The 13,252-nt window shown below is 39.7% G+C and overlaps 1 protein-coding gene across 1 annotated transcript in view; it reads left to right on the top strand.

Annotated features, from left to right (window-relative positions):
• cfap299 (cilia and flagella associated protein 299) overlaps positions 1-13,252 on the top strand; it is a 123,200-nt gene that overhangs the window by 108,782 nt on the left and 1,166 nt on the right. Inside the window, exon 5 of the mRNA XM_037680154.1 lies at positions 10,706-10,835. Within this exon, the coding sequence (XP_037536082.1) occupies positions 10,706-10,835 (130 nt within the window). The remainder of the gene's footprint in view (positions 1-10,705; positions 10,836-13,252) is intronic.

The following is a 13,252-nucleotide window of genomic DNA, read 5'->3' as shown; positions in this document are numbered from 1 at the left end:
TATATAAAAAACAACAATTCAAAAAGTTTTATTTATATCTAAACTGTTTTTCCTAATAATATTCAAAAGTTTTACTTCCTAAACCAAAAGTGAAAAATGACAAATATAAAATAAAATGAACTGATGGAAAACCGCTGGTCTCAAGAAGAAGCAAACACATTTAATAAATGTTCTTTCACCACAAACTTTCACTTCATTTTAAAACTGTTCTCTTCGCTTTTCATCCATCATTTATTTCAGATCCGACAAAAGATTTACGTTTAAGGATTTATCAGTAACCCAAAATAAAAGCTCCAATCCACCAAATCTAGACTTTTTCAATCAAAGTTCATCGACGCACAAAGGACAGACAGCGGCATAAACACTTTGTTGCAGGAAAAACGAGAGAAGTGCGACAATTCAAATGTTTAGGTTCAAGATTCCCCCCGCTGCTCAGTTTAAAGCCTCGCACTAAAACAAACTGTGAATAGAATGAAATGGAATCAGTTCAACTTCAAATTAAACATAAATCAAAGCTTTGAGCCGCCGTTCATATTTGGTCATGTCTTGTATGAACTGTTGCGTCATCAGCCTGTAGATCTAAACCAGCTCAGAAAAAACACAAGTCACTGTCACGGTTCGAAGAAGTTTTCACTGTCAGACCATTAAAGATGTTGATCTGTTTAAATGTAAAAAATGTTTCACGGTCAACCTCCACTGCTGCTGGAACAGCTACCGTTGGTTCAATTAAACACAAATACAGTAAATCAACCGGAGCAAGCTCTGTGCCACCTCGTTCATGAAACGTGTTTTTTTTTTTTTTTTTATAAATACTTTCTAATTTTGGGCTAAATATGAGAACTATCCCCTCGCAGTCCATTTATAAAATGTATGAAGCACTGAAGGGTTTTGTTAAAGCAGTGAATACAGAGTCCACAAACGTGCACGTCTGGGCCTTTCTTGAAAAAAAGATCTGAGGTTACATAGTTAGAAAAAGATTAATTAAAAACATTACATGTAACTTTAATTTATTCTTGTTTTGTTTTTTATTCTTTTTTTTTTCACATAACAGAAACATTCATACATAAAATAATAATTTAACGTTATTTATCCGAGGAGCAGACTGCTTTGAGTTTAACTCCATCACAGAACTCTCATTCTGAGCAAGCGTGAAGGAGACAGTGGAAAGAAAAAACTCCCTCATGAGGAAGAAACCTTTAGCAGAACCAGGCTCAGGACAAGAGGACCATCTGCTTCAACCGGCTGCTTTGAGAGGAACAGATGCACAATGAAGCCTGCAGTCTCTGTTAGGAAAATATGGAACAAAAAGACCTGCAATATAACATGGAGCTAGGTTGTTGAGAGCTTTGTAGGTCAGAAGTAAGAGTTTGAATTCTATTCTGGATTTGACAGGGAGCCAATGGAGAGAAGCTAAAACTGGAGAGATATGATCTCGCCACTTGCGGCCTGTCCAGGGTGTACCCCGCCCCTCGCACAATGATTGCCGGACATGGGCACCGACGACCTCCCGTGACCCAAAATGGAAGAAGCGGGTAAAAGATAATGGATGGATGGATGGATGGATGGATGGATGGATATGATCTCTCCCACTAACTCCAGTTAAGACTCTGGCAGCAGCATTTTGGATCAACTGAAGATTTTTTAAAGAAGTATTTGGACACCCAGATAATAAACCATTGCAATAGTCCAGTCTAGATGTGACGAATGCATGGACCAGTTTTTCTGCATCATTTTTAGATGTTTCTAATTTTAATGATATTACGCAGGTGGTTCTAGTAATGTTTTTATTGTGGGGGATAAAAGACACGTTCTGATCAAAACACCAAGATTTTAGAACTGTAGTCCAGATTAATGCTCTCTAAGGATGACAAAAGACTAATAAATGAATTCCTAAGGCGCTCGGGTCCAAAAATTAAAACCTCAGTCTTGTCTGTGTTCAGAAGCAGAAAATTTTGGGTCATCCAGGTTTTTATGTCTTTAAGACGTTTGTAGTCTAAGTAAAAAAGATGAACATTGGCCTCTGGCCACAAACTTGTAGTCACAAGTACTTACTGTTTTAGGGACCAGGTCTTAGGGATGACTCTCAGGTACCACTACAGCAACTTTAGCTCAGTATGTTTCAAACTGACAGTTATGTTTGTGTTGGCTACACTGAGGTATGAGATTATTTTTCTTTTCCCACGGGAACTTGCAAACAGGGACCTCCTAGCGTTAATGACAGCAGGTGCATAAAAACATTAGTTTTAGTTCTTTATTTTATGCTTTTCAACAATAAAAGTGATTTTGGGTCTTAAACTTACCAACTTTATATATTGCTGCATGCACTAAAAGATTAAAAATGCACAGTTGAACAAAATCCAAATGATTTTATGTTGTAGCACAGGGGTCTGCAACCTGCGGCTCCAGAGCCACATGCGGCTCTTTTGTTCCTCCACAGCGGCTCTTTCAAGCTTTGACTAAAACATAAAACTGAACTTTATTGGTATACAAACAACCAAAAAAGTACTAGTTTTAGCTGTTTTCATGTCATTTCTTTGGCAAATACTCACTTTAGCTTTTTGCTTTATTTCTTTACTTAATTATTTTTTTCCACAATAAAAAATAATACATAGGTCTGCATGGCACATAGTTTGTTTTGTTTTTTAATTTAACAAACTTTCCCCACCTCTTTACAATTATCTGGTCTTTTCATTAGTCTTAAACTGTAATAATATCAATAAATGTTTAAAAAATCATTAGATATTTTTAGCTTTATAATTTCACCCCTACTGGACACACAAGTCTCCTCCAACAAACTTAAAGTGGCCCATGGGCCACCAGTTGATAACAGTTGTAGCAGGTTGTTGCGGCTCTGGAAACGTTGAATTTCGTGCATGTAGGTGTAAAAATGGCTCTTTTGATCATAAAGGTTGCAATTATATAGCATATATAGTGGCATATATATATATATATATATAGTGGCATATATATAGTAGCATATATAAATCCCCTGTTACAGCATATAAGCTGCTTGGTTCAGAGCGCAGCTCGTCAGAGCGCAGCTCGTCAGAGCCCCACCATGAGGTTGGTGACATTGCAGTGGAAAATGGCCGCCTGGAGATAACAATAGAGCTGAACACAGAGTGAAAGAGCACCGTGCACGTGTCACAGTCATGGTAAACGCATTGCAAACCAGGCACCATCAGAGTTTCCACTACAAAAATCCAGGTTCCCAGACTTTTTACAGGTTTCTGTGTTTGGGTGTGGTACCTTCCATCTGCTGAACTTTTCTTTGTGACCAAATGTGCGCCGACTGTGAAGTCAGTTACCCCGGTGACCGTTCATATAGGACAGAGAGGGACGTGGGTCCAATAAACACAGTCCAGCACATGTTAACCACATTTTTGTCGCGTCCTAAAAAAAAGTTCCTTTTTCGTGTTCAAATATCTCACATTTCTCTTTCAGATGTAGGCTCACCCCCAAAAAAATTAATTGCTGCAGGACTTTCTACAAGGTGTCAGAACAAACGTACAGGGAAGCGCAGACACTGTACTTTTCATCCTATTTTACTTCAATTTGTATTTTATAATTGGAACGTTGCAACAAGCTATTCTGAACCCGCTTTACTTGGTTCTGTTGGCAGCGGGGGCAAAAAAAAACCAGACCTCCGGTTTTGCCGTACCTTATAATTTTATGCATCAGTGTGTTTCCCTGCACGGCTCGGTCTGTTTGGAGGCGTGCAGGGTCTGAGCTTCATGGAGAGGAAGCTGACAGCTGCAGGAATGGTTGACCAATCGCTGAAACATCAGAAAGTTTTCTGTGCCACTTTTTCTGAAATCACTGCTGGTCGACACAACCGAGTGAGGGAGGTTCTGATGGACGTGGACAGAATGAGTAAAAGAACAGCACGGACCAGTCTGTGGCGTCGAGCCTAACGTGAGCAATCGAAGCAGATACGAAGTGCTCAGATCTCAGTCGGTCAACCTGCTGATCCTTCTTTTCCTAATCATCAGAGAAATACACAAATCCCATCTCAGTCTGTGTTCTCAGTGCTGACCAAGCAAACCAGGTGGTTTGATGAAACTCATCTAATCTCACCTTAGGAGAAAAGCGCTCCAGAAAATGTATTCAGCGGCCACAATCCTTCAGAGGGGCCATGATTGCAGCCGATGGAAAATCAGAACATTCAAAAAATAAACCTTCATGTCAGCGCTGCCTCTTCTCCAGCCTTAGAGCTTGTAACACTGATAAAAATACACAACTAGAATATTTTTTATTTGCCACTTTCTTTATCGTCCTTCTCTTTTGCGGGTCACGGGGAGCTGGTGCCAATCTCCAGCAGACCTGTCCAAGTCGCACCCCCACCTGGTAACCATGGCAACAAACCTAACATGCATGTTTCTGGTCTGTGGGAGGAAACGGGTGAACAGGAGAAAAATCAAACGTGCACGGGGAGGACATGTAAACCTGCACAGAAAGACCGGGAGGCAAACCTCCGACCTTCTTGCTGTGGAACAAGAGTTCTAACCACTTCACTACCGTGCAGCCCATTGTTTTAATTTCTACATTGTGCAGAGTGTGGGTGACAGCGTCACTTAGAGCCAAACCTTCCAGGTTCTGACCCACAAAATAACACCAGCAAAGACGTGAAACCCCAACTGTTGCTGAAAGGTACAGACATCACAACAAACTGTTTTTTGTGTGTCTGTTTATAACTGCTATTTTTTATGTTATGACAATTACGGCAACAATGTGCAATTAGGGGCAGCGCGGTGACACAGTTGGTAGAGCTGCCGCCTCGCAGCGAGCAGGCCGCCCCGGCCGAGGACCTTTCTGGGTGGATTTTGCATGTTCTCTCCGTGCACGCGTGGGTTTTCTCCAGGTACTCCAGTTTCCTCCCACAGACTAAAAACATGCATGTTAGACTGATTGGTAACTCTAAATTGTCCCTCTTTTGTCTCCATCTGTCCCTGTGATGGACTGGAGACCTGTCCAAGGTGTCCCCCGCCTCTCTCACAGTGACAGCTGGATATGGGCACCAGTGACATGAAAAGGAAGAAGCGGGTAAAGATGATGGATGGAGGGATGGATGTGCAATTAGCAGTCATCTTTAAATATATATATATTTTATTTCTAGAAATGATCTGAAGACGCTTGTTGCTTAACAACCAACTTTGGGAACCACAGTTTTAGATGACCTCTTTTTGTCATTTGTAACAAGGAAGAAGAATATGTTGCAGGAAAAATGTACTTTTTGTTGCTCGAGCGCCGATGGGTGTCAGTGAACAGGTTTTATGCGTCGCCAGAGACTTCCTCTTAAACAGAAAAACATCCTGACAGAAACCACAAAGACAAAACTTTTTAAAATTGATGGTGCTCCTGGAACATAAATGAAAACATTAATATGTGTTTCTGACATAACGCGGGTCATTAATGCTGGATATTTGCCATTACTCACATATTAGCTCCAGTAAAACATCACGGTGAGTGAAATATAGCCTGAAGAGCGCTGGCAGCATTCCACCACGCCATGTTTCCATATTTACAGCTCGCCGCTGCAGCTTCGGCGCGTTCAGCTCCCATGCACCACGCTTCTGCTCTCAGATTTACGCAGAGCGCTTCTCCCCGGGGTCCTGCTTTGTTGTGGGCCTGCAAAGTAAAACTGGGGATGATCCAACGCTCGCAGTGTGACATGCAGAGTTTTGTTAGGAAAAAATGTTCACAGCTCATGAGGAGAACCACAAAAAAAAAAAAGATCCCAACTGCCTGGAGATTAGAGCGCTGCACAACAGAAGGGTTATTTATCACCTGTCATGTTCTTTAACAACTTTAAAAGCTGTTAGCCGTGTGACGTTTGGTTGGCCTTCAGCTGAGATCTTATCTCATTTCACCAAAATCTGAAAACACAACTAAGCCCTATTTTATAGTTTGTTTGTTTTTTAATTTAGGCCAACATTAGCGTTAGACGGTGCTGATTTTAGTCTCTTTTGGGAGATGATCAAGCATCCCTAAATTTTAACTCTGCACCCCTGAAAATTTAGCGATCATCATCATTGACTGTGATTTTTTTAAGAAAACTCAGTTCTCAAATCTTAAATTCATCAAAATATTTAAATTTGAAATAAATATGGAGTAAATGATGACACTCTTAAACGGGCCAGTTTGCAGGAGTCAGATCCTCAGCGCCTCCTGTCAATCAACCCAGTAGGCTTATCAGCAACTGACCAATCAGCGACCTCAATTTGTCCTGAAGTGAACGCCCCTTACCTGCAGGAGCTCCACCCCCTTTTTCTCCAACAACATCGTCAAGGTTTTGCATTACGAACACTTTGCAGAGTGATTTCGTGAAAAATCATCAGGAAAAAATGGCTAAACGTTGTCGATGGAAGCGAAGTAATCTGATTAAACGGCCATTCGGAATAAAAATGCATCATGTAAACGCACCATTCAGATTATTCTTTGTTGATTCAGCTCGATCCGAATGAATTTGTAATCAGAATGAGAGGGGTGGTTTATGCCGATTCTTAACAGTGTGCATGTAAACACTTGATCTGATCCTCTTATTCTGATCGTGGAAAACTGACCTGACTACACATGTGCGACCTATGTGAACCTTACGTATTTCCACCTGGCTAGATGATAATATGTCTGGGAAGCAGAAGTGGTCGGTGAGCGACACAACATTTTTCTAGTAGAAACTTTGAAAGAGCTGTATTACCTGTAGCTCAGTCAGGGAGTGCAGTAACGGCTCCACCGTCATTAAAACTTGTCGCGGATCCATTTTAGGAGCTCAGGTTTGTTTACGTTCATCACGAAAGTAAAACAGAAGTAGAACTTCTTCTTCTGTGTTTATTTATTTATTTTTTATTTTTTTATGAGAGGTTACCACTCTGCGCATGTCAGTACTTCTATTCAGAATAAAAGCCCACTACATGTAAACACTCGTCGTGAATGGATTGTGCTCATGTAAACGATACATTCGGATTATTTAATCTGAAAACATTTCAATCCGATCAAATAATTTTGCGAATGTAAAATGTCTGTTTTCCATCATAGATGATAAAAAGTTATTTAGAGATCCATTTATCTCCAAACTGTTGAACTATTTGTTCATACAATACTTCAAACCTCCCCGTTCTTAAACACGGGACGTAATTAGCCAAAAGTCAGATGATTAATCTGCTTGATGCTTCACTCCAAATCTTTTAAATAAGTTTCTGCTGTCGGCATCAACATGAACACACTAATAGGTAATTAAAGATTAAAATGAATAAAGATGTTTTTCTGCTATTTTATAGGAATTGTTAGCAAATCATGCGTGCAGTTTTTTTGTAAATGTTATTTTGGACAGGATCCCAACTTTTCTTAGAACTGATGTTGAAAAACTTTATTTTATTATTCGTCTTCTCAGGAACTATAATAACTAGGAACATATTATTCTATAAAAAAACGATGCCACGCGGCGTATCACTTTTCAAAACATGGAGCTGCTTTACTTCCCACGAGTATATTCAAAGCCAGAACAATAAAATAAAAGTAAAACGGAGCTGAAGTGTTTTGATCTGTAAATTTGATCCAAATCAGTGAAATGAATTTAAAAGAAACACGCAGCACCAGCGTTCTCTTGGATCCTGTTTTAATGCTGACTTTGCTTCTTTAAAAAAAAAAAACAAGTTAAAGGAATTTTGAGTTGTCAGTTTCGTCTTTTTCTTTTCCGCGTTCTTCAGTTCTCCAACGTTGTGCTGAACTTGGACCAAAATATTGGATAAAAATATCCTCTGTTCACCTTACTCAACGAAGCCACACTCGAGGACACGAGAAGATTTTTAACTGGTTTTACTTGCAAGACGTTCAACACGCATGGAGCTCAGTCAGGAGAATCTGCACCGAGCATCGTGTGAGGCTTGTTTTTATAAGTTTATCAGCTCCCGGTCTCACAGGTCCTTTGACTGCCAGCTGCACATGTAGGATCAAATCAGCTCTCACTATTAACTCAAACATATAGTTCATGGGCAGTTCCCATTCTCAGCCATAGTAGTTTAAAACAACCGTAAATCTTGACCAAAATCCCGACACAAAATGAGCTCAATGTCCTGAATCTTTCCAACGGGTCTTAGAGCTTTTGTCACCAATAAGAAGATGTTGTTGCTCTCAGCAGAAACCCTGGATCTCAAGATGCAATTCTGTGGGAGCATGGAGCAACTTCTACTGTAAATAAAGAACGAATCGTCACCAAGCCTAGTTTTTTTTTTTTTTTTTTTTTCCAACCGTTATTTACACGGATAAATCACAATGAGCCTCGAAGACTCATTTACAAGTGAAACCTGTTTGGACAGACAAAGTAATGAAAGTGACATGTATAGGATTTGGAGGCAAAAAAGTTAACAGACTCTCATTCCTTGGCCGAGGAAAGATAGCCAGAAATTGAAAAAAAACACCTGCGCATAAGCACATAGTGACTCAGACATTCTGCAGGGGAGAGGAGACGACAAGAGCGGTGAGCATGTCCAAGGACACTCCAGAGGCACTGTAAGAGTTCTGATAAGAATGGTCCAATCAGCCAGTTCCCTCTGGTGAGAGCCGTAAACACTCTCGAGGGTGCCGAGGTCGACCTAGGACAGCGCCATGAGAGAACCCAAGAGTCCTGAAACAATGATACAGTGTTTATTCAGCCGGGTCCCTCTGATAGGTCCGCAGACTTCCTCGGTGGGAGAGGCGAGGGGGCAGAGTGTCGAGAGGCTCTGAAGCAGTTTCAGAGCAAAAGCAAAGTGGAGGAGGGGAAATGTGTCCGTCCTCGACAAGAGCAACTGATAAAGTGTTTCCTAGTTTCCACCTAATTTATAACCTAAATATAATTTGGTATATTTTGTAAAATGTTGAAAGTGAGGAACATCTGCACAGATCTTCAATGTCTGTCTCATGTTAATTTCACCATGTTCAGTTAAATCCACTTTTTTTTTTTTGCACTCATTTAAACTTTTTTCAACCTAAAAAATGTGCTCTCTCTCCACTTCCTTCGGGTAATTTAAGCTTCTTTCTGCTTTTTTAGCTACTATTCAGCTGTTTTTTTTTTTTGCACATGTATGCCCTTTTCAGGTAATTTGCACTTTTTTGTGTTCATTTCTGCTTCTTTAAGCCTAATTGGACATAACTGGGCTCTCTCCGCTTTCTTCTGGTATTTTAAGCTTCTTGCATTTTCAGTTACTTTTCAGCTATTTATTTATTGCTAATTTCAGCTTTTTTATTATTATGTTATATACAAAATAACATTCATTTTACATACATCAATTTCAGTTTGTTTTTTTAGCTAATTTATTATTTTTTGTGCTCATTTCGGCTTATTTAAACCAAATTCAGCAAATACGTCATATTTCTTCTTTCTTCTAACGTAGGCTTATTAATTTCAGCTACATTTCAGTATGTTTTTTTTAGCTAATTTCAGCTGATTTCAGCAAGTTCTTCAGCAATAAGGATTTGCACTGCATTTTCATAAGAAATACAATTTTGTTTCCTTTTCAAATCTGCTGAAGAATAATTTTTAGCTTTATGATGGAAACTCTCTTTAACTGGATGCTGTAAATTTGGCAGCGCGGCAGGTTAATGGTTACCGTTGCCTCTCAGCTAAAGGTCCTTGGTTCAATTCCCAGTTTGGACTTTCTGTGCAGAGTTTCCATGTTCTCTCCTCGTGTTTCCTCCTGCAGTCCAAAAAGATGCACGTTAGGCAGCCTTCAGGCCTGGGCCTCTCTTACAAAACACATCTGATCTCATTTGTCATATAAAGGTTAATAATTAATCCATTTATTTTTAAATTCAAGCCGTTCTTGAGTTTTACCATCTTATTGGTCACAACAGTCTACGGAGGGTGGAATGGGACAAAATTAAATAAATAAATATATCATGAATACATAAATGTAAATGTCCTGTTAAATAAATAAAAGCACCATAATATAAATAAACGGACCAATGAATGTTCCATTAAATAATTAAATGTACCATTTAATGATTTACTATATCATTAAATCATTAAATATAAAATTTTATTATAAAATACACAACTAATTAACTCAATGTTCCATTAAATAATTAATTATACCTTTTTAAATAATTAAATGTAATTTTCAAGGATTGTTTATTTAAAAATACACTTAATTATTTCACTGTTTATTTATTTACTTCATGGCTCCTGTGCAGCAGTATGGAGGGTGGACTGTGACAAAATAAATTGTCACAGTCCACCCTCCATATCAGTCTGAAGCATTTGGTGAAATCTAAATAAGTGTCCTGAAGATCAAATTGGAAGCAGGTTTTTATCATCTTGTTAGTCTGAAACTCTGAGTTCTTTCTCTCTTTTTTATAACCTGGATGTGAATATTGCTGAGTCATGTCTCGTTTATCATCTTCTGCAGAAAATGAAATGGTGTGACCTCAAACTGGTGCTTGTGTGTAACGAGGCCTCCTGCTGTGCGAGCCTGTAAATAAAAATGAAGCAGAAATGCCTAAAAGTCACGTAGCTCAAACGCCACACAAACATCTGTTTTTTGAGCCGTTTTAAAATTGGGTTGGATTCACAAATTCCCAGTTGACACATTTTGTCATGGTGTTTTTATTGTACGGCAGAGATAATAAGTTACTTATCTTTTAAGGATGAGTGACATCAGTGCAGCAGTAACTGCTTTAGCTTCTTCAGTGCCTTCATCTAACGGGGCTGTCGCCTTCTTGTTTACAGCTACTACAACTGGAAGACCCAGGTGTCCACGTCGAACTCCAGCACCAACTTTGAGGTGATTCATGACGACCCTAACGGACTTCTCTTTAAAAACAAAAAGGACAAAAAGATCCTGAACGTGGATCCATGGGTACGTTTTTTTTTCTTCTTCTGTTCCTGAAAAACCAGCTGTGAAGCTAACCAGGGTGAACGCTCAAACTAAAAACAGCCAAAATGTAACAAACGGCTAGCTTAAACAGCAGAAGGCCAGACAAAAGGCTAAGAGCTAAGAAGTAGCAATAGGTTAGCTTAAATGTAAAAGTATTGAATGGCAAGTTTAGAACTAAAAGGGGTAAGACTAACAAAAGTTTTACTGTAGCTAAATGTAGCAGAATAGCAGCTAAAAGTCAAGTCAACTTTATTTATAAAGCACATTTAAAACAACAGCTGTTATCAAAGTTAAAGTAAAAGCTAAAATTAGAAGAATGGTGGCTAAATGTTAAACATTACAAGTGACTACTGAAGCTAAAACCAAATTTGTGGAAGCAGATTCCAAAGAGAACAACATTTCTGAAGGAATTAAAGTTTTCTATGTATTTCTTTGGGGAAAGTATTTGTCCCGTAGTTTTCGGACTATAAGTTGCACTTAAAATCCTTTAATGTTCTCAAAAATCAGCAGTGAGCCTTATAATCAGGTGCGCCTTATGTATTAATTCTAGTTGTGCTTACTGACCTCAAACCGATTTTATGTGGTTATTGTGAATGAGCTGAATAAAGTTTGACTTATCTGACTGTTTTGTTTCGCTCAATGCGCCTCATAGTCTGAATAATACGGTAAATAAAGTATATTGTAAAGTGTAAAAGTTACAGAAACCAGAACTCATAGCACCCGTATCCTGAACGAGCTGAAGTTTCTGACGCGTAAAGAGCTAAAATAACAAACAAAACAAAGTTGTTGTGTAAAAACTAATAAACAAAAATCAATAAAACAGGAAACGGTGTGGAGCTAAATCTGCACAAACAATCCGATTAAATCAGCTGTTCTGTTGTGTACGTAAGCAGAAACTATATTAGATCTGTGGCCAAACTAACTATTCATAAGACCGGTCGAGCTTTAGCTGCTTGAAGTTTTAACCTCCAGGCTGATAATTAGATGTAAACTTCAGGTGGGGGGAGTCTGAGAACAAAAAGAAGTCGGAGGGAGGAGAAGATCTTTGCTTTCTACCTGCAGAAAGAACGACGGATCAGGGGGTCGAGACAGGTGCTTCCTCCCCAGTCCCAGTCTGACAGAGGCCCTGGAAAAATAACCACTGACAGGGATGGTTTTGATTTTCTCTGCAGTTTCCTTCTTTGCTGGGGGGTAGGGAAGTAGCTGGTGGAGCTGAACTATTTTGAAATTGCAGACAGAGCTGTGGGGACTGCGTTTTTGAGGCCACGAGCCAAAATGGCAGCAGAGTGTTCTTGCTGCGGTCGAGCCCCGCCCCGACCAGACCGTCTATTAAAAACGCAGCAGCTTGACGCATCAAACCACCCCGTAGGCCCAGAAACCCGGCCCGGCTCAGCTCAGGCTGGCACTGCTCAGAGCTGAAACCGCTCCAGTTCGAGCTGCTCACTGGAGCTGCAGATGAACCTTAAAGAGCTAAATGTAACCACGACGGATTCCTCTGCTTCTGTTGAACCGTGGACACTCGCTGCCAAAACAAAGAGGCGAGCGGGTCAGTGTCAGTGATGGTTTGACTGGTTTGGCTGCGCGTGAAACTAAAAGAACAAACTCGTAAAATAGAGTTTTATTTTTAGATAACACGATCATTAATAGCACGTTCTTGGTTTCCAGATTAACAGCAGCCTGTCATGTAGCAAGGGTCATTTTCATCCAACTTCTCTGCTGAAGCTCCTGCAAACAAAGAGACGGCCTCACTTATCACGACACCCACAAGTGTTGGAGGTACAAGTGTAAATTGAGGGTAATGGACAGACGCCCACCAGAAGCACTGGGGTTTGAATAAATGCTCCCAGCTGGTTGTGACGTCACGTCTTAGTCAGGTGGTTGTGTCAGCCTCGGCAATCGAACATCTCAGGAAGTAGAGCGTCAAATCAGGCTCCACTCACCTTTTAATGAAGCTGCAATTCAACAGAGACGTTTTGGGGTTTAGCAAAAATGCTAACATGCCGTTTCCATGGCAACCATTCTGTTTTTATTTGCATATTTTCCGATTCCATCTAATGAGCCTAATGGAGCTAACGATTCTGTGAAAGGGATGTTGTTCATTTGCATCTTTGTACAAGCTTGGTGTTTCTGTGAGCGTCTGGTTCTTCATTCCTGCGGGAAGAGAGGGTCTGATTCCAGACAAGATGAAAATAACTTGATTTATTAAGTTTGTCAATCTTGGTAAAAATAAATAAATTAAAGACAGACTTCACTGCAGATTTATGATGAAAGTTTTCACACGTTTGTTTTCATGTCCTGGATTTTTTTTTTTATTACTTCTGCAGACTTTGTGTTATTCTTGTTATGTGCATATGTGTGTGTATGTATATATATATGTGTGTGTGTGTATATATGTATAT

Source organism: Nematolebias whitei, chromosome 8, assembly GCF_014905685.2.
Source record: "Nematolebias whitei isolate Nwh7 chromosome 8, NemWhi1, whole genome shotgun sequence".
NCBI lineage: Eukaryota > Metazoa > Chordata > Actinopteri > Cyprinodontiformes > Rivulidae > Nematolebias > Nematolebias whitei.
This window is presented reverse-complemented; position numbering and strand designations above follow the sequence as displayed.